General features: G+C 52.5%; 3 protein-coding genes and 1 non-coding gene across 4 annotated transcripts; 2 read left to right on the top strand and 2 right to left on the bottom strand.

Annotated features, from left to right (window-relative positions):
* Window positions 1-1,970: 1,970 nt before the first annotated feature.
* PLK3 (polo like kinase 3) lies at window positions 1,971-7,043 on the top strand. The gene is made up of 15 exons (XM_043574762.1): window positions 1,971-2,362; window positions 2,572-2,679; window positions 2,769-2,885; window positions 3,026-3,155; window positions 3,237-3,324; window positions 4,139-4,234; window positions 4,325-4,523; window positions 4,634-4,757; window positions 4,942-5,033; window positions 5,274-5,367; window positions 5,511-5,594; window positions 5,688-5,850; window positions 5,991-6,120; window positions 6,291-6,404; window positions 6,515-7,043. Exons 1-15 carry the CDS (start codon window positions 1,997-1,999, stop codon window positions 6,704-6,706), a joined length of 2,097 nt encoding a protein of 698 aa, XP_043430697.1. The 5' UTR covers window positions 1,971-1,996; the 3' UTR covers window positions 6,707-7,043.
* A 13-nt stretch (window positions 7,044-7,056) lies between these two features.
* Window positions 7,057-7,716, bottom strand: DYNLT4 (dynein light chain Tctex-type 4). Its single transcript, XM_043574765.1, has one exon. The coding sequence runs from the start codon at window positions 7,714-7,716 to the stop codon at window positions 7,057-7,059; it is 660 nt and encodes a 219-aa protein (XP_043430700.1).
* Window positions 7,717-9,483: 1,767 nt separating this feature from the next.
* BTBD19 (BTB domain containing 19) lies at window positions 9,484-14,687 on the top strand. The gene is made up of 8 exons (XM_043574764.1): window positions 9,484-9,990; window positions 11,274-11,487; window positions 11,573-11,626; window positions 12,774-12,833; window positions 12,935-13,003; window positions 13,081-13,212; window positions 13,338-13,463; window positions 13,602-14,687. The coding sequence occupies exons 1-8, from the start codon at window positions 9,905-9,907 to the stop codon at window positions 13,734-13,736; spliced, it is 876 nt and encodes a 291-aa protein (XP_043430699.1). The 5' UTR covers window positions 9,484-9,904; the 3' UTR covers window positions 13,737-14,687.
* A 4,658-nt stretch (window positions 14,688-19,345) lies between these two features.
* On the bottom strand, window positions 19,346-19,459 carry LOC122482208. Its single transcript, XR_006297014.1, has one exon. It is a non-coding gene; the product is annotated as a U5 spliceosomal RNA (small nuclear RNA).
* Between the last annotated feature and the right edge of the window lie 475 nt (window positions 19,460-19,934).

Consider the following 19,934-nt stretch of genomic DNA (forward strand, 5'->3'; position numbering starts at 1 on the left):
TATGAGAAAATAAATTTCTATTGGTTAAGCCACCTCGTGTGTAGTATTTTTTTATGGCAACCCTACCAAACTAGTACAAAGACATTTTACTTTATTTTCCGAATATAAAATTGCAAAATCAAATATGCCTTTTCAAACTACACATGCTTCAGCTCCATTTTCCCCACAGATCTGTCCTTTCTGGCCCACTGCTACCATCTCCCCACTGGAAAATTGTCAACTTGTAGGATAAAAGTCAAACTCCTGAGTATGGTACTTAAGGCCCACCCCTCACCCCTCACTCCCCCTGAGAGTAACTAGAAATTCTCCACATTTCAGGATGTTTGGTTTCTTCCATCAGTGGCCATGAAGGGCAAGGGTAGAGAAGTCGGACTTTGTGGGCCTGATGAAGGATTGGGTGGGCTGGTGACATGGAAGGAGGATGAAATGGAGATGACACTAAGGGTAAGGAGACCAGCAAGATGCTGTGGCAATAATCCAAACCAGAGACTGCAACTCAGATTAGGCTGTGAGGGGAACATGGGAAGTGGGTACTTTTCAGAGATTTTTATCTTTGGGGAGATAAAACTGACAGGAACTGGGTACTCAATAAGTATTTATTGACTTTCCTGGCTACTCTTTCTAAAGCAAGCTCTTTGATTACTTTTCTGTTTACCTCCTTCATAACTTTTCAAAGCCTGCGATTACCTTGTTGGCATACTTGCCAATTGTCTGTTTCCATCAAGCAGAATGTAAACTAAATGAGGGCTGCAACCTTGACCAGTCTTATTCATCCAGTGCTTGGCACTTAGCAGTTGCTCTCAATAAATCTTTGAGGATTGAATGGCTTAATAATTGACTGAATAGTACAGAGTGAGGGCAGAGAAATGAGAGGGAAAGGCCAGGGGAAGCCTGTGAAACTGGAACAAACACTCGAGAGGGGTTAAGACCCCACCTCTCTCTGTCTCTGGCCCTGGAAAGGCCAGGCATGAACTAGGGGTCCAGCAGTCCAGTTGGCTCCAGAACCACCTGCCCAATTGTCCATAGCTAGATTTGAGAAAATCCAATTCTCATTCTTCACTTTCTGGCCTCTGGCTGCTGACTCCAGGCAGTGGGAGTTTTCAGGGAAGGGTAATAGGGGACCCTACCAGAACTGGAGACCTGTTCCTCAAGAATGTGTAAGAGAGGGTAGCCTGGTTGGCTCAGTCGGTTAGCGTGGGACTTCGGCTCAGGTCATGATCCCACAGTTCATGAGTTGGGACCCCACATTGGGCTCTCTACTGTCAGCGCAGAGCCCGCATTGTATCCTCTGTCCCCCTCTCTCTCTGCCCCTCCCAGCTTGTGCGCGGGCGCCTTCTCTTTCTCAAAAATAAACATTAAAAAAAAAAAAAAAAAAAGAATGTGGAAGAGGGTTGTAGAAGATGCGGCCTGGCACATAATAAAAACCTTGAATGCTGGTCTCTGTTTGACCACAAAACTTGGAGTGGCAGTCTCCTACCCACCCCTCCCCGTCCCAAGCCAGGCTCCGGAGTGTGCAATTCTTCCCAAGCCCTAAAGGCGGTGGCACCGGGCTGCGCCCGCGGGCTCTGGCCGAGGGCAAGGGACCAGCGGAAGGGCTCGCGCCCTTAAAGGGGAGTTTTGGTGACTCCCGCTGGCGAAAGCGAGCGCCGCCCCTGCCTCTCCCTTCCCGCCAGGATTGCTTGTCCATCTAGTCGCCTGGCGGAGACTCCGGATACGCAGCCCCCTTCGGACTTCAGCATAAGCCCCGAAGGATGGGGAAAGAAAGAGACCTCCATTAAAGGGACTCTCGGTCACCAGGGCGTGGGGCTAGGGGTACGGAGAAACGGCTGCTCCCTACATGCTTGGTGCCTACCAGCAGAGTTGCCTCTTTAAGGCTTGGGTAGGAGGCTGGGTCTGAACTTGCGTTGGGTGGGAGGACGAGCTTCTTGGTGACGTAAGACCTGAGGAGGGGCGTGCCTTCTGAGTGACTCGTCGCCTGGAAGGGGGCGGGCTCTTAATGACGAAACTCCGGGGAGGAGACAGGCGTTCATTGATAAAAACGCCGGGCTCCCTCGGGCGCGAGCGCAGCGTAGCAAATCCAGGCAGTGCCACGCGCGGCCCGGGCCTGGCGGAACAGAAACAAGCCGGGCCCGCGCTGCGACGCACCGCCTGCATGGAGCCCGCCGCCGGCTTCCTATCCCCGCGTCCCTTCCCGCGTGCTGCCGCCCCGCCCGCGCCCCCTGCCGGGCCCGGGCCGCCTGAGAATGCCTCGCCGGGACCTGATCTGGAGATGCTGGCCGGACCACCGGCGCCGGACTCAGGGCGCCTCATCACCGACCCGCGCAGCGGCCGCACCTACTTCAAAGGCCGCCTGTTGGGCAAGGTGAACTGGTGGGGTGGAGTGCTAGCGAGGGGTGGGGGGTCTTGCCGACCTTCTGGACGGCGCCTGCTGGGGCGGAGGCGCTTGTCCTCAGCGCGGGGACGCGGGGACGCTTGCCCTCGGCGCGGGGACGCTTGCCCTCAGTGCGGGGACGTCTGCGGGCCAGACTTGGCTATCCTGGAGCGCTCTGCCTGATGCCCCCTTCCCAACAGGGGGGCTTTGCCCGCTGCTACGAGGCCACTGACACGGAGACCGGCAACGCCTACGCTGTCAAAGTCATCTCACAGAGCCGCATCACCAAGCCGCATCAACGCGAGAAGGTGGGCCCCAGGCCCAGCGGATCAGGGGTGGGGTGGGGACAGTAGTGAGCGAGCCCTTGAAGGATGACCACCCCGCGCCCCCATTGCAGATCCTAAATGAGATTGAGCTGCACCGCGGCCTGCAGCACCGCCACATCGTGCGTTTCTCACACCACTTTGAGGATGCTGACAACATATACATTTTCCTGGAGCTCTGCAGCCGAAAGGTGAGCGATGACAATGGGAGTGGGAGAGAGAAAGGGGCCTTGAGACCCAAAGCTGGAGCCCTGTCTCTTCCTTCAGCGAGCACAGTTGGAGGGAGGGTCAAAGAGGGCAGGCCAGGGGCTGAAGCAGTGGCTCTCTGCAGTCCCTGGCCCACATCTGGAAGGCCCGGCACACCCTGTTGGAGCCAGAGGTGCGCTACTACCTGCGCCAGATCCTTTCCGGACTCAAGTACTTGCACCAGCGGGGCATCCTACATCGAGACCTCAAGCTGGGTGAGAATCCTGGGCCAGCAGGATTGGGGTTTGAGGACGCAGAGAGAAAGGAGTCTGACACGCCTCTTTCCCCCTGTTCAGGAAATTTTTTTATCACTGAGAACATGGAACTGAAGATGGGGGACTTTGGGCTGGCAACCCGGTTGGAACCCCCGGAACATAGGAAGAAGTGAGTGTTTGAGGAGAGGGGTGGCCACAGTCTGTGTGATACAGATGACGTGCGTGACAGACAGTGAGTTTGTATGTGGGAGGCATGATGACTGACTGATGTGTGTGTGTGATAGATGGGGAGGGATGACGGTTGTTTGTGTGTGGGGGAAGGTGGAGGTGGCAGCCACGACTGGTGGAAAGGCTGAGGGTCCTGTTGGTGTTTGAATCCCTGAGACAGACGGGGATGTAAGGATTCTTGGAGATGTTTGATCCTGTGTGTGGCTGGGGGAAGGTGACATAAGTAATGTGTGTGTGAGACAGACCGAGTGTGGGAATGGCAGGACATGACATCCTGTGTAAGAAGACCCTGCTGTGGCCATGATGACTGGGTGTGAGTGACAACAGATAGCATGTGTGACAGAGGAGTGTTTTGGGGCAATATGACAGCTGGTGTTGGTGTGTGTGTGGCACAGACCATAGGAGGTGACAGCCTGTGTGGGTGTCTGACAGACGGGAGTGGGGGAAGGAGGAAAGGATCAGTGATGGACTCTGCTGGCCTTGGAGGAGGGAGCTGGGTTGGGGGTCAGGGCCTCCCCCCCCCCCCCACACCGCCCCCCATCATCCTGCAGAGCAGCTGAGCAGCTGGGCCAGGCGGGTGGGCGGGGACTCAGCTGCCATCTCCAGCATCCATTGTCCCAGGACAAGCAGGAGTTCTCTGGCCTTTGGTGACAGGCAGCTGCTTTGTCTGGACTCACAGTGGGGGCAGGGATGAGGGTGGGGGTGGCTAGCCAGGCTGGGTCTGAACCTTCTCCTCTCTTCCTACTCCTTTTCAGAACCATCTGTGGCACCCCCAATTATGTGGCTCCAGAAGTGCTGCAAAGACAGGGCCATGGCCCTGAGGCAGACGTGTGGTCCCTGGGCTGTGTCATGTGAGTCCCAGGGTCATCTACACACTGGTGGGTGCACGCATGGGGTGTACCTTCCACTTTACTCCTGACCCCCTTATCTCTACCTCACAGGTACACACTGCTGTGTGGGAGTCCCCCCTTTGAGACAGTTGACTTGAAGGAGACCTATCGCTGCATCAAACAGGTTCACTACACACTGCCTGCCAGCCTCTCACTGCCTGCCCGGCAGCTCCTGGCTGCCATCCTTCGAGCCTCGCCCCAAGACCGCCCCTCAATTGACCAGATCCTGCGCCATGACTTCTTTACCAAGGTCTGTGGCTCCCCGAAGTCAAGTCTGCATATTCCCAGGGGATTCAATGGGGGGTAGGTGACAGGGCCCCTAGGACCTCCCTTCTCTGCTCACATGACTTCCCTCCTCAGGGCTACACCCCCGACCGGCTCCCTGTCAGCAGCTGTGTGACAGTCCCAGACCTGATACCCCTTAACCCAGCTAGGATTCTGCTTGTCAAAGTTACCAAGAGCCTCTTTGGCAGGAAGAAGAAGAGTGAGTCTGCGATGTCAGTGGGTTTGAGGGTATAAAGTGGCAGGGGGGCTTGTTACATATATTGTGGGGGCCTGAGTGTGAGTGCCTTTGAACCCCTGGAGAGAGCATGTGCCCATTTGTATCATCCCTACAGGAAGCCTGCGGGGTGGGCAGGATACTGAGGGCTATATCTTCCCCCACCCAGGTAAGAACCATCCTGAGGAGCGGGACGAGGTCTCCGGTTTGGTGAATGGCCTCACTCGGACGTCCATTGGGCATCAAGATGCCAGGCCTGAGGTGAGGTACTCACGTGGGTAGTGTTTCCTGACTCACTCTCACCCTAGCAGCTGCAGGAAGCCTGGGATAAAAGAAGCTAGTGAAGCATCTAGCCTCATGGTAGCCTAATTGGCTGTGTCTCATTAGCCAGGCAGGGCTGACCTGGGGTGCCCTGGCTGCCAGGGCAAGGCTGGGCCATGGACTCTCAAGGATTTGGATTTTGAGGCCTATCTCACTTCCTTCTCCTACCCAACCATCCAGGCTCCAGCAGCTTCTGGTCCAGCACCCCTCAGCTTGGTAGAGATGGCACCTGAGGACAGCTCACCCCGTGGGACACTGGCAAGCAGTGGAGATGGTGAGGAGCCAGGAGGATGAGAAGTGTTAGAAGTTTCTGGGGCTGAGACCAGGGACCAGAGGGAAGGAGTGGTCAGAGGTCAGTGGTCATGGCCTGTGTCCTGGGGAACTAATGCCTAATTCTCAGTGCCCTGTTTCCTTTAGGGTTTGAAGAAGGTCTGACTGTGGCCACAGTGGTGGAGTCAGCCCTCTGTGCTCTGAGAAACTGCCTGGCCTTCATGCCCCCAGGTGAGATTGGGGTATGGTATGGGTGAATGGTGGTGGGAGTTCTTTGGCTGCCATGTTGGGAACAGATCCTCACTCCTTCCTCTTCCATGACAGCGGAACAGAACCCAGCTCCCCTTGCACAGCCAGAGCCTCTGGTATGGGTCAGCAAGTGGGTTGACTACTCCAACAAATTTGGCTTTGGGTATCAACTGTCCAGCCGCCGTGTGGCTGTGCTTTTCAACAATGGCACACATATGGCCCTTTCAGCCAACAGAAAGTAAGTGCTGTTATGGAGTGTCTTGTATCCAGGCCATTGTGCCCAGCAGCTGTGTGCTTCTGCACTTGGGTGTCCTGGGGTCTCTCGGGGAGGGGCACCAGTGCGGGGTTCTCTCTGACCTCTTGTCTCCTCTCTTCTAGGACTGTGCACTACAACCCTACCAGCACAAAACACTTCTCTTTCTCTGTGGGTTCTGTGCCTCGGGCCCTGCAGCCTCAGCTTGGTGTCCTACGATATTTTGCCTCCTACATGGAGCAGCGTCTCATGAAGGTGTGTGGACTGGAGTGGGGCACATTGAGGACTAACACAACCTGATCCCTTCCTATTCCCCTTGGCAGGAGTGGCTGGGGGACTAAGAGCTAGAGGCTAGACCTCTCAGGGAGACATTAATCGGGAGGGGCCTGACTAGTGTCAGACAAATAACCTGCTCCTGCTCCCAGGGTGGTGATCTGCCCAGTGTGGAAGAAGTGGAGATGCCTGTCCCCCCACTCTTGCTGCAGTGGGTCAAGACTGATCAGGCCCTACTCATGCTGTTTAGTGATGGTACTGTCCAGGTAAGAACCCCTCCTGGAGTTGGGGGCAAGGTCTAGGAGGCCCACTATGCTGGGGAAAGAAACTGGACCTGGGGCCTAGGCCCTGATCAGTGCTACCCTTCTGTGCATAGGTGAACTTCTATGGCGACCACACGAAACTGATCCTCAGTGGCTGGGAGCCCCTGCTTGTGACTTTTGTGGCCCGCAATCGCAGTGCTTGCACTTACCTCGCTTCCCACCTTCGGCAGCTGGGCTGTTCTCCGGACCTGCGGCAGCGGCTCCGCTATGCTCTGCGTCTGCTCCGGGACCGCTGCCCAGCCTAGGCCCCAACCTGCAGAGCAGGCCTTGACCTAAAGCCTCAGGGCTGAGGCCTGTGCCTGTAAGGCTCTGGCCTTTGCCTTTGTGGGCCTCCCTGTCCCTTCGGTGCCTCACTGGGGGCTGTGGGCCGAATCCCCCAGGGAATCAGGGACCAGCTTTACTGCGGTTGGAGTCTGCCTGTCTCGGCAGCCTCCTACCCCTTCTCCAAGAAAAGCCTGAGCCTTAGTCCCCAGCTAGGGGACGTTATTTATGGACCACTTTTATTTATTGACAGACATTTATTTATTGGGATTGAGCCCCAGGGAGGGCCTCCTCCTGGGATAATAAACCGTTTTTGCATAACTTGGAGGCCTCTTCACTCGTAGTAGAGCCCATGGACCACGGCCACGGCGAAGAGCGAGGCGTTGGTGAAGGCGGCGGAGGCCAGACCATCGCATTCGGTGTCCCAGAGCGCGCGGCTGACCACGTGCACGCCCTGGCCGGCGCGCGGCCCCAGCACCACGCTGCACACTAGCTTGTAGCGCGGGGGACTGATCTCACGCAGGCGCACGCGTACCAACTCGCACAGCTCCTGAGCCAGAGGCCCGGCCTCCACACCCGAGTAGCACGCATTGTGTAGCCTCCCCGCCAGCGCTGCCTCCAGGGCGCACTGTAAGCGCGAGGCTTCCCAGCGCTCCCCTGGCGCTGGCTCTGTGCGGTAGGAGGGTGCCACCTGACGCACGGGCGCTAGGGGCAACCCAGAGAAGCTAACCCTTGAGCCCAAAAGAGGAACTGGGCCCAGAGATGGTCGCCGACCCCCAGGACCCACGCCTGGTCCGGCCAGCGAGTTGCGGCGTGAGAAGGATGAGGCTGGGCCCAGCACAGAGCCACGGCGGGAGGCCGGGCCCAGACTTGCTAGTCGGGCCTCTTCAATACTGGGCAGGTGGCCTGGAGGCCTCACTGGTGATAGTTTCAGCCCGGGGTCTTTGGTAGTATCCTCCTCCTGGCGTCCTGGGGGCACAGACCTGCCAGCCATGGACCTGCCGGCTGGAAGACCCACACATAGACAGGATGGCCTAAACTGGCCGTCTGTACCACATCCAGTCTTTCACTCCGTGATAAGGGTTTTTACCCCCTAACCCCTTCTTACCTGTGTTTTTGGGACAGGTGAATCAAATTGTCCCCAGCTGCGTGGATTCCTAGGTGCTTAGAGGATTAAGGGCTGTTAGGGACATAAGCGATGCTGCTCAGACTATCATCTTGGGGTTGCCCCTGTCCCCTTGAGCTCCACTTTCCCCTGGGCACTATGGAGGTTAGCTAAGTGAGCTCTAAATAAATACACCTCCTTTTCTCTCTTCCACCTGACTTCTCCAGCAGAAGGGAGATGAACCTCCCCTTTGTTTTCCTCAGCCTAGATAGTGGTGCCTCAAACCCCTAACCAGAGGGAGACACAGACAGACCAACTCCTTCAACCCCACAGATCCTTCTAGCCCTGTGTCTAGAATCCAGACACCTTCGACCCCTACCTGCTTCTAGGGTGGCTGGCACAAAGATCTCTCCTACAATTGGTTCAGGCTGGATGGAGGCAGGTGACTCAGGAAGCTCCTTCCACCCTCTCCAGTTGGCCTCTGGCCCTACCTCCAGAATTAGTTCTGGGATGAATGCCCTCTTCTCCCGAAACTCCCACAGGAAACTGAGTCACCTGCAGCCTTTGCCCTCCAAACTCTCTCCTAGCTCCACAGCCCTTCCTCACCCAGCTGGCCTGACTGGCAGACGGGAAGGTAATGGCCCCTTGTGTTGTGGAGTTGCCCTGGGTTACTGGGAAGGCACTCCTGTTTTTTGGTTTCCTCCTTCCAGTCCTGGCTCTGGCTTAACTTGGAAGTGTTACTACACAGTACATGCTGTGTGCGGGGTGCCTGGGTCATCAGGCAAGAGGAGATAACAGGGGCCTAGAACCCCTGTACTGAGGGGGCAGATGTAGAGAGGGGCTCTGGTATTCCCCTACACCAGGGCTCTTGAGCCACTGTCCATTTCTCCCCTTCTGAAGGCTGGCTCTGAAGCTGTGAGCAAGTTGCAGAGGCCTGGTATATGGGGAGACCTTGAGGCTGTAGGGGTGGCTGTTCAGGAATCAGGATCTTCCCCCACAGGAAGAAGAACGTCATGGTTCTATCCTCTCCCCATTAGCCTCAACAAGGACAAACATTTCCGCTCTCTGTGCAGAGCTGGGGTGGGGTTTGGATGACTTCCTCAGCTCAGGGCTGTGTGCAGGGGGAGGGGAGACCCATTAGCCCTGCTGGTGGGAGCCGACCTGATGCAACAGTGGTGACTAGACTTGGCAGTGAACCAGAGTCCAGCCTCCTGACCCCTGCTGACCCAAGTGCTCTGGAGCTTGTCTCCAGCTGGCCACACCTCTGCTGTGCCCTAGTGCCTAGAGTGCCAACCCCCTAACTGTGGTTGCATTTTAGGGATGCCAGAGGCCATGACGCTTCTGTCAGAGCTGACACCTCCTCACCTGACCTCCTTCTGGGAGGGACAGGACTGCCCCCTCCCAGACAAGCCAGTCTGGGCCCTGAAAGCTCCATGAGGGTGAGGAATTTCCCTATTGAGGGGGGTTTCCCAGGCCTGGCTAACCTGATCCTGACCCTGTGCGCATGTGAGGAAAGGAGTAGGAGGGTCAGGGAGTTAGAACTCTGAATCCAAGGCAGGCAGGGGTCTGGGTGTTAAGACCCTCTACTAAGCTTCCTGCCCCTCTGAGGGCTGAAGTTTTCCCTGGGCCTGTGGAAGATGGGTGGGGCCTCTCAAGCTGAGCTCCAGTTTCCATGGAAACCCACAGGCTTCCCACCCACTGCTGCCTGGGCAGGCTCCCAGCTGGGGCCTCATGCTCTGCCAGCCTCTCCTCCCCAGTCCAGTCTGCTCCACCCTCAGCCTGTCTTGGCCCCTTCCCTGACTCTCCATCCCCAAGCCCAGCCTCTGGCCTCTTCCATTAGGCTCTAATGCCTTCTTAAGGAACCTGGGCCTCTCCTGCCCCATCCCTAAACTTCAGCTTCTCAGCAAACAGGCTTCCCAAGCTCCTGCCCCTCCCTCTCAGGCCTTTCTAGCCTCCTTACCAGCTCCCAGGCCTAGCCAGGCCTCCTGCTCCTGCCCACCTATCACCTCCCACAGACCAACAGACAACAGGTCTCCTAGGCTATTCTGTCCTCTTGCTCCCCTGCCCCACCCCACCCATGGAGACCCCAGGACTGGTTGTGCACGGGGAGGCTGCACCCTTTTCCACAGCACTCCGAAGCCTTCTCAACAATCCCCAATACAGGTGAGGGGGTGGGCCCTGTCTGTGGGATTTCCTTAGCTGGCTCTGCTGGGTCCCATGACTCTGAGGAAGCCTTGGGTACAGAAGAGGTGGAGATGACCCTCCTCCCTGGTGAACTCAGTCTGGGGAAGTCAAGTGTGGAGAATGGCTACAGGTTACAACACTCAGTGTTCATGATGTCTTGAGAGCCAGAAGTGGGGGCAGGGGGAGAAGAGGGGGAGGCAGTGGGGGCTGGAGCCCGGAGCAACTGGTATGACTTTGGGCAAAGGCCTTCTTTTGTGGATTTGGGTTCCTGGCAGAGAGGAGCCCTTTGCCCCCTGGATCTTGAGAGATGGGATGTGACTTGAGTTCCTCCCTGGGAGGCAGAGGAGCAGATGACCCTGTTCTGGGAACTGGGGATTCACAAGAGGAACAAAACTCAAGGGATTGAGCCAGAGTTTCCGGCAGGAAGCAGTTCAAGGGTGCTGCTTAGGGCTCACTGCACAGGATGCTAGTGGTGTCTGAAACCAGGGATAGAATATGGGGGCAGGGCTGGTCAGGAGAACTAGAATGTAGCTTTCTGTCCCCACTGCCTCCCTAAGGGTTGAGGACTCCCATGACCCTACTGCTTTGGGGATTACAGTCTGGTCTGAGTAGTGGGAACCCCTGGCCTTGGACCTGGGACTAGGAGGCTCCAGAAGCCCAAGCTTCATTTCCTGCCTCCTACCCTCTATGCTGTTGGGAGGCCCAGAGGCTGGGGCCGGAAGTGGTTGTGAAGATGGAAAATGTGGTCTGGTCTCATGATGGTGCGTTGCTGCCATGTCTATCTGCAGCCAGTGCACTCTGCACCCCCGCTCCCCCACCCCCTCCTGCCTGGAGGAGGCTGAAAAAAGCTGAGTTTGCAGTCTATGGAGGAGGAGCCAAGAAGAGCTTCCCTTACCTCAAGAGTCAGGCTGGGGAGAAGAGGGGTATGTAAGATCAATCTTGCATCAGCCTTGGTGTCCCCTCAGTGATCAAGCATAGCCACCTCCTCTAAGACCTGAGGGTTTGGGATTACTATCCCATTTCATGGATGAGAAACCTGAAATTCAAAGGTATAAGTCACTTGCCTGAGGCACCATGGGATGAAGCTAGGACTAGAATCCAGGCCTGTGTGTATACTCCAGACCATTGGCTGGAAGGACTAAGCCCTGTCCCTTATATGACAGATAAGGAAATGAAAGCTCAGAGTAGGCAAAGGCAAAGCCTAGAGTTATATCCAAGACTCTGGCCTCTTCTTCCCTGGCTCTCTCCTTCCCTTCCCACAGTGATGTTTGCTTTGTGGTCGGTCAAGAACGGCAGGAGGTGTTTGCCCACCGGTGCTTGTTGGCCTGTAGATGCAACTTCTTCCAACGACTTCTGGGTCCGAAGCTGGGCTCTGGCATGCCTAGCCCCGTGGTGCTAAGCACTGTGCCAGCTGAGGCCTTCCTGGCAGTGCTGGAGTTCCTGTACACCAACAGCGTCAGGCTGCACCGCCACTCTGTGAGCCTGTTGGGCAAGGGTGTGGATGAGAGAGGGAGGGGGAGGGGCAGGAGACACTCCCTTCCACATCCCTTCTACTTTGCAGGTGCTGGAGGTGCTGACCGCGGCTATAGAATATGGGCTGGAGGAACTGCGAGAGGTAGGTTTATGTGGCAGGCCCTTGTCTCATTTCTCTTGCTTCTTATGGGCTCAGATCACACCCTGCCTCACACACACTCTGGCCTGGAGAGGAACGTGTTCCAACACAGAAGTATGGATATCTCTCTGTGTAAATAGGCATTATGTGTGCCTATGTGCAATGGATATGTACATGCCCTGTGTGTGCTGTGGGGGCATATGGCGGGGGTTATGGCTGGTGCCATAGATGCCAGGATAAATCAGCCTTGATCCTTGTTCTTCAAAGAGAGATAGACACATGAAAACTCTTATAAGAAGTGTGATAAATGAGGGTATATGGTGCTGAGACTCTACAGAGGGTCTCTCTAGTCTTGCCATAGGGGAGAAAGGAAGGGAAGACTTCTTGGAAGGGGAAACATTTGTGTTAGATCAAGTAGAATAGGTAGAGGTTTGCTCAGAGGGGGAGTGGAAAAGGTGGCATTCTAGTCACAGAGGCACAAAAGGAGCTAGTGAGCCATTTAGTGTGGCTGGACTAAGTGTGAGAGGAGAGAGACAGATGAGACTGGAGACAGTGCTGGGGGCTAAATCATACTGGACCTTAAAAAATTTGGACTTTTTTTTTACTCAGAGGGCATGGAAATTCATTGGAAGTTTCAGGTAAGGGAGTGAGGATTTGGAGCTAAGAGGATAAGTGATTGGGAGAGATGGGAAGGGCTCCACAGTCCAATGGGGATGAGAGGCAGTGGCAGCCCGTGACTTTAAGAGAAGTGGAACTGGCATGACCCAGTGCTTTTCTGGATGTGAGAGTGAGAAGGAGAGGTCATGGGTGAAATTCAAGTTTCTGGTTAAAACAAAAAGGTCTTTGAGTCAGGAGTGACACAAGATAAGTGTCCCCAGAGAAGGAGAGTGGATTTTCACGTGGCTTTCATCTAGTTTCATTTGTGGGGAATGTGCTAGAAGGTAGACTGCTGGACCCAAAGTAGGCTGCTAGTGTCCAGTCCCTTCAGGCTTGTCAAATCTCAGACCCTGGTGATTTCTTGCCTCTCTTGGTCTGGGAGGTCACCTTGGGCATGTGGCTGCTTAGGAGCCCGGGGGGCTCACTGCTTCTGAGGATGGGGTCTTGGAGGGGGAGACACCTTGGCACAACCCGCTTTCATTTCTGTTCCCAGCTGTGCCTGGAGTTTGTGGTGAAGGTGCTGGATGTGGAACTGGTTTGTGAGGCCTTGCAGGTGGGTGTTCTAGACAGGCTTGCAGTTAGTCCTCGGTGTGGAGGACTGGACTACAATGGTCTCTCCAGCCTCCAACCTGATGGCCTTCATCCTGTTCCTAGGTTGCTGTAACCTTTGGCCTGGGACCGCTGCAGGAGCGTTGCATAGCCTTCATAGAGGCCCACAGCCAGGTATCGCTCCCCATCTTCATAGTCTCAATCCCTCAGACCTCATTCTGCTCCTCCCTGACCCATTCGTGGGCCCACAGGAGGCGCTCCGGACCCGCGGGTTCCTGGAGCTGTCGGCGCCAGCCTTGCTGTCCCTGTTGCGCAGCGACAAGCTCCGCGTGGACGAGGCTGAGCTCGTTCTGGCGGCCAGGAGCTGGGCACGCGTGGGTGCGGTGAGCGGGGGTACTAAAGGGACCCTGGGTTGGCGTGCGGAAGGAGGCTTGGGGCGCAGGAACACGGCAGGCCGGAGGCGGGGCAGGTGCTCCTGCCTGTCCAGGCTTAGGGCTGGCGTTCGCAGGCTGTGCTGGAGCGGCCGGTGGCCGAGGTGGCGGCCCCGGTGGTGCGGGAGCTGAGACTGGCTTTGCTGGCCCCGGCGGAGCTGAGTGCCCTGGAAGAGCAGAACCAGCGGGAGCCGCTCATCCCGGTGCGGACGCGGGGAACCAAGCTCAGATCCGCTCAGCAGCGTGGGGGAAAAGGGCGAGGGTGGGGTTGGGGGGCTCGGCCCAGGGTCTGCCGGGTGAGTGAGTATTGCAGGACTGCCGTGACCGGCCTTCCCCTGCAGGTGGAGCAGATCGTAGAGGCGTGGAAATGCCACGCTCTGCGAAGAGGGGATGCGGCCAGGGGCGCCCCGTGCCGCCGCCGGAGGGGAACCCTGCCCCGGGAGCATCACTGCTTTCTGGACCTGCCCTTTAAGTGACCAAAGGCCGCGGTTTGCAAGGAATTCTGGGCCTGTCCCAAGCTACAACTCCCGACGTGCCTAGTGCTCGGAGCCGACTTCCGCCCCCAGCATGCCCTGCGAGCCGGACGCTGGAAGGGCGACTGTTGCCCGGCTCTGCGCCCTGTGGGTGGGGCTCTGTGGGTGGGGAGTGGGTGTGGGCTTGGGCGGGGCCCAAAAGCGATTTCCCTTACACTTTACCCTGACTCTACCCTGGCCCTCTGGCCGCGCAGGCCTGCCACGTTTACTTTTATAATCCCCACGTTTTTCGGCTCAACTCCCTCTTTAATTCCAGAGCTACCTCCTAGAGAGCGCTCTCTAAATGCCCCACAGACACCTCAGACTCAATCCAAAATTGGGCTGCCTCATCTTTCCCCAGTTCTGCCCCCATCGTGTTTCTCATCTCTGTGAGTGTCTAAGCCAGAAACCTGCATCTTTGCCTTGTTCTTCATCCTCACATCTGTCTCCCGTGACTTCTGCCTTCTAAGACACTGAAGGGTAGTAAAATGTGCCAATCCAAAATACGCCTCTTTGAGCCAAGGATTATTTTAAGCTGATTATTTTGAGAAAAAGTGGAAGCTCTGGAAACAGAATAGAATTTACCCTTTTGTAAGGGAAATTTATAATTAAAAAAGGAATCTCCATTAGTAAGGGCGTCTCCTCCGTACCAGGAAAAGAAGGATGATCAACTCACAAGATTTTAGTGGAGAAGGCACCCACTGAAATCTGCTTAACAAGCCTTACCTTATGTACTGTGTTTTTCCTGGTAGCATTCTCCTAACTGTCCTCCCTACACTTTTCTTTCATCCTTAACTGAAGATGGTCTTTCAGCAGGTATTTTAGACCACCTCAGGGAGTTACTCATTTTTCCCTGGGTATCTCCCATGTACACAAGAGGTATACATATTAATAAACTTGTTTTTCTTTTGTTAATCTGTCTCTTATTACAAGGGTCTCAGCCAAGACTTCATAGAGTAGAAGGAAAATTATTTTTTCTCCCCTATGAGATCTTTCCAGTTGGTTCAGTTCTCTTCACTTTAGTTCACCCAGTACCATGTTAAGAATTAATGCAACAGGCTCTTGCTAGTCTTTCTGCCTCCACACCAGCCATGCCCCTCTTCGTGCCATTTCCCACACTGCAGCCAGACTTAAGATTATCAGCCGTACTACCCTTATTAAGCCCCCAACATCCCCATTGCTCAGACAAAATACACTCTATTTCACTTTCAGGACACTCCGAATTACTAGTGGTTCCAAATGTTAGCAACTCTTCTCTTAACAACTACCTTTGCATAAAGTCACTGGTTCTGAAGGCAGTAGTCCTCTGGCTGCACAGTCATTCTCTTGGTTACTGATGACTCCCCATGCTACAGATGCAGTTTTGGAGTGATGGTGGGGTCTGGAGCCGATGGCCAAGAAACAATGGTTGAGTGCAAAAAGGTGATTTTAAAGCATGGGGACAGGACCAGTGGGCAGGAAGAGCTGTATGTGTGTGTGTGTGGGGGGGTGTTGTGAGGAGTGACTGATTATATACTTAGGGGTTGGGGGAAGTGAAGGCCAGGGGAAGTTTCCAGAAGGACTTTCATATGCTAATCATATGCTAAAGAAGACTCAGGGGCACCTGGATGGCTCAGTTGGTTGAACTTCCCACTTGGGCTCAGGTCATGATCTCATGGTCTGTGAGTTCAAGCCACGTATCGGGCTCTGTGCTGACAGCTCAGAGCCTGGAGCCTGCTTTGGATTCTGTATCTCCCTCTCTCTCTCACCCTCTCCCGTTCATGCTCTCTCTCTGTCTCAAAAATAAATAAACATTAAAAAAAATTTAAAAAAAAGAAGACACACAGGATCCTGGAGGCCTTGCTCTTGTCAAGCTAAGGTTGTTTTTTTCCCTCTAGCAAAACATTAACATTAAGACAGTAGGGAGTTCCTGGAGGAATGTTAGAGTTGACCTGCCTCAAGAATTTGTCAAAGGGCTGCAGGTTATGAGGAAATTTAATTTTATCTACATTTCCTTCTGCCTTTGTTTCTCACATCACTACCTTTTTCATTCATTACACCCTTTGTCTTCCTGAGGATCTGAATCTCCCTAGACAAAGATCCCTGGGATTGGAGTGGTGTCTTATTCATTTCTTGTTTCTCCAGTCTCTGTCACATAATCAGTGCTCTGCAAATGTTCAGTGATGACATTATTTCCTTATTTAAATGCTATTTTATTCCATAAAGAGTTTAAAAGAGCTATAAAACAAGATACTATCAATCTAAAATGAGGGACAGTTGATTAGTAGGAAATAAGGTTAAACTTCTGTCTCAAGGATTTTATACAAAAATATGTTGCATATGAATTAAAGAAAGTTATTTGGCATTACTTCTCAAGACTGAAAATGTGGTTACTCATGGTACCACTTCATAACAGCATTGTTTGGATAATGAAAATTGAAAACAAGCTAGATGTCCTGGTTTAATCTAGAAGACTGGCTAAACTATGGTATATTACAGTGATATAGAAAGATATCTGTGACTTTGGAAAAAGCTCAGTGCAGATCAAGTAGAGCACAATTCCTTTTGCTGAAAGAAAAGGTAGTGTAAGGGAGGAAAAAGTTCTCCTTGCCCCTCTTAGGGTCCCTGGTTGGGTTTGAAAATTAAACTTGGGAATGCAAGCTGGTGCAGCCACTCTGGAAAAGAGTATGGAGTTTCCTCAAAAAACTAAAAATAGAACTGCCCTAGGACCCAGCAATTGTACTACCAGGCATTTATCCACGGGATACGGGTGTGCTGTTTCGAAGGGACACAGGCACCCCCATGTTTATAGCAGCACTATCAACAATAAAGTATGGAAAGAGCCCAAATGTCCATCGACGGATGAATGGATAAAGAAGATGTGGTATATATCTACAACGGAGTATTACTCAGCGATCAAAAAGGATGAAATCTTGCCATTTGCAACTACGTGGATGGAACTGGAGGGTATTATGCTAAGTGAAATTAGTCAGAGAAAGATGAAAATCTTATGACTTCACTCATGAGGACTTTAAGAGACAAAACAGACGAACATAAGGGAAGGGAAATGAAAATAATATAAAAACAGGGAGGGGGACAAAACATAAGAGACTCTTAAATATGGAGAACAGACGGTTACTGGAGGGGTTGTGGGAGAGGGGGATGGGCTAAATGGATAAGGGGCACTAAGGAATCTACTCCTGAAATCAGTGTTGCACTATATGCTAATTTGGATATAAATTTTTAAAAAATTGAAAAGAAAATTAAACTGACATAGATTAACAGGACAAAAGCATACAAATTTATTTAATATGATTTATGTATGTATGTATGTTTGTAATCTCTACACCTAACGTGGGGCTCACACGACCTTGGGATCAAGAGTCACATGGTCCTCCGGCTGAGCCAGACTGGTACTCCAATATTAGGTTTTAGTGTGCTCACTTCATCAGCACATATACCGATATAAGTTTTAGCAATACAAAAGCCTTCATAAGGAAATGAAGACTAGAAGAAATGGTTAAACCAGAATTTTTTTTTAATGTTTATTTATTTTTGAGACAGAGAGAGACAGAGCATGAACGAGGGAGGGTCAGAGAGAGAGGGAGACACAGAATCGGAAGCAGGCTCCAGACTCTGAGCTGTCAGCACAGAGCCCAACACAGGGCTCGAACTCACGGAGTGTGAAATCATGACCTGAGCCAAACTCGGCCGCTTAACCGACTGAGCCACCCAGGCACCCCTAAACCAGAGTATTTTTATGCTGGGTTTGATGAAGAGTGGATAGTGATGGAGGATATAATGGGTTAAAGGGTATGAGGTAAGTGTAGTAAATGGGGAAATTTAGCAAAACCTGTTTGGATTCTTCTTGGAGTCCCTTTGACTCTGGAGATAAGGATGACTCCTTGCCTCCAGTATAGGAGGGCACCTCTCACTTGAGGGTTTTATGACCTGTTTCAAGGGAGAAGGGAGATGGGGCCAGGGTGAGATGAGGCGGTAAGAGTGACTCTTCTGATTTCTCAAATTGCTTAAAATATTCAATATGCCAAGATACTATATTTTGGGGTAGCATGTCCTGAACCCCATCAGTAGCACAGTGATTAAGAGTATGTCTCTTCTGGATCTAGGCTGCCTGGGTTTGAATCCTAGCTCCACCACTTTCTGGCTTTGTGACTTGAGTAGGGTAAACTTTCTATGCCTCAGTTTCCTTGTTTTGAAATGGAGATAAAAACAGAATCTATTGAATAGAGTTCTTAGGAAGGTTAATTTTGTAAAGTGCTAACCTTCCTAAGAACTATACTAAACATTTAGACAATATATAAATTAAATATCTAAAAATATTTAATATATATATATATATATATATATATGAATCCATTCATTTGTTCCATAAGTATTGAGTGCTCATGTGAAAGGCACTGATTTAGGGTCATGGGATCCATCAGAGAATAAGTCAGGTAAATTCCCTGCCTCGAGGAACTTACATTCTAGGAGAAACATACAGCAGACAAGTAAAGAAATTAATGTATGATATAATTTCAGGAAGTAGTTTGTACTCTGAAAAAAAAAATAAAACAGATTAAAAGGATAAAGAGTGATGTGGTGGGAGTGGGGTTGTTTCATACAGGGTGGTGAGGGTGGACCTCTGGAGACTCAGGACTGGAGACCTAAAGGACGAGGGGCACAAACCACATGTCCTGGAGAAAGGCATTTGGAGGGGTTTGTGCAGGCTGGAGAATGGAGTGTGTGATCAGATTTACATTAAAACAATTTGTGTGTGTTGTATGGAAGATTAGGACAAAGGGGCGGTAGGGAATGAGGTACAGTCTAAGAATAGTTACAGAGGAGAGTTTTGTATGAATCCATCAAGAGCTCTTCTTGGACCAGGGTGGAGTAAAATGTGGTTGCTTGAAGCTTATGCTTTGAATATGGCCATCACTGATCCCAGCTGTAAATTTATGGAGGTCACCAGCCATGACATGGTATGTAGTTAAAGCCAGAGAAGATGCCGGGGTACCTGGGTGGCTCAGTCAGTTGAACATCTGACTTCAGCTCAGGTCATGAACTCAGGTTGAACATCTGATCTGACTTTGGCTTGGGTCATGATCTCGTGGCTCAAGAGTTCTAGTCAGAGCCTGACAGTTCTGAGCCTGGAATCTGCTTGGGATTCTGTCTCCTTCTCTCTCTGCCCCTGCTGCATTCACACTCTGAAAAGTAAACGTCAAAAAAAAAAAAAAAAAAAAAAAAAAAGCCAGAGAAAATACAGATAAATGGGAGAATCTGAGTCTAAAACCCAAGGACTCATGTGGTGGCTAGCCGTACATCCATTTCTCCAAGGCTCTCCCCACTGATATTATAAATCTACCCAACCTTTTCAACGTTTGGTGTCACTACTAAACTAAGCTCTTTATAAATGAAGAAGCTAGTTACTACAGTGTTACCCAACACACCAGCTCTGAAATACCTTCCCAGAAAAACCTAAAAAGCACCTCACACTTATCTTTCTTTAGGAAGCAGAAACTATACCCACCCAGAAATAAGAGTCACAACGTATTATGAAGGCTGGACCACTTCTTTTTTTAACCATAAAAATTAGCCTCAAAACGAGGCCTCAAAAAATTTGGGTAAAGACTCATAATTGTTTCTCTCCACGGAAATCTTTAGTAAAAGGCGAAAGATTTATGCGATTTGAAGAGAAACCAGAGCATACTCCCCAGCTTCTCTTGGAATTCCCTAGAGCAAGACAACACTTAACACACTTATGGTTGTTCAGTGTCTGCACGGTTCATGCTCCCTGCTTGGAATTTCTATAGACCATAGATTTCTAACAGGTAGTATGCCCTAAACAGCGCAGAAATCTTGGTGGGGCTGGAACTCCAGCAGCGTGAAACTGGTTTTTCGTGGTGCACCATGGGTATGCAAATCACAGGCGTCTCCGGGCGGGTGGGAGACACCAGCTGTGGTGGCGGGGTGGCGCTGGGGTGATGCCTCCGTAGTAGCTCTGCGGTCCACACGAGAACCCGTGCCCCGTTTGCCCAGAGAGGTAAGGGCGTTTCCCGCCGGTGCCTGTGCCGAGCTCTTTACCAAGGGGTTGGGATTGTTAGTCCCAGTTATTGAAGTACAGCCTTACCGGCAGGGACACCCTCCACCCCCCGCCCCCAGTGCTGGGACCGAAGCAGAAAC

This window comes from Prionailurus bengalensis, chromosome C1 (assembly GCF_016509475.1).
Source record: "Prionailurus bengalensis isolate Pbe53 chromosome C1, Fcat_Pben_1.1_paternal_pri, whole genome shotgun sequence".
NCBI classification, from domain to species: Eukaryota; Metazoa; Chordata; class Mammalia; order Carnivora; family Felidae; genus Prionailurus; species Prionailurus bengalensis.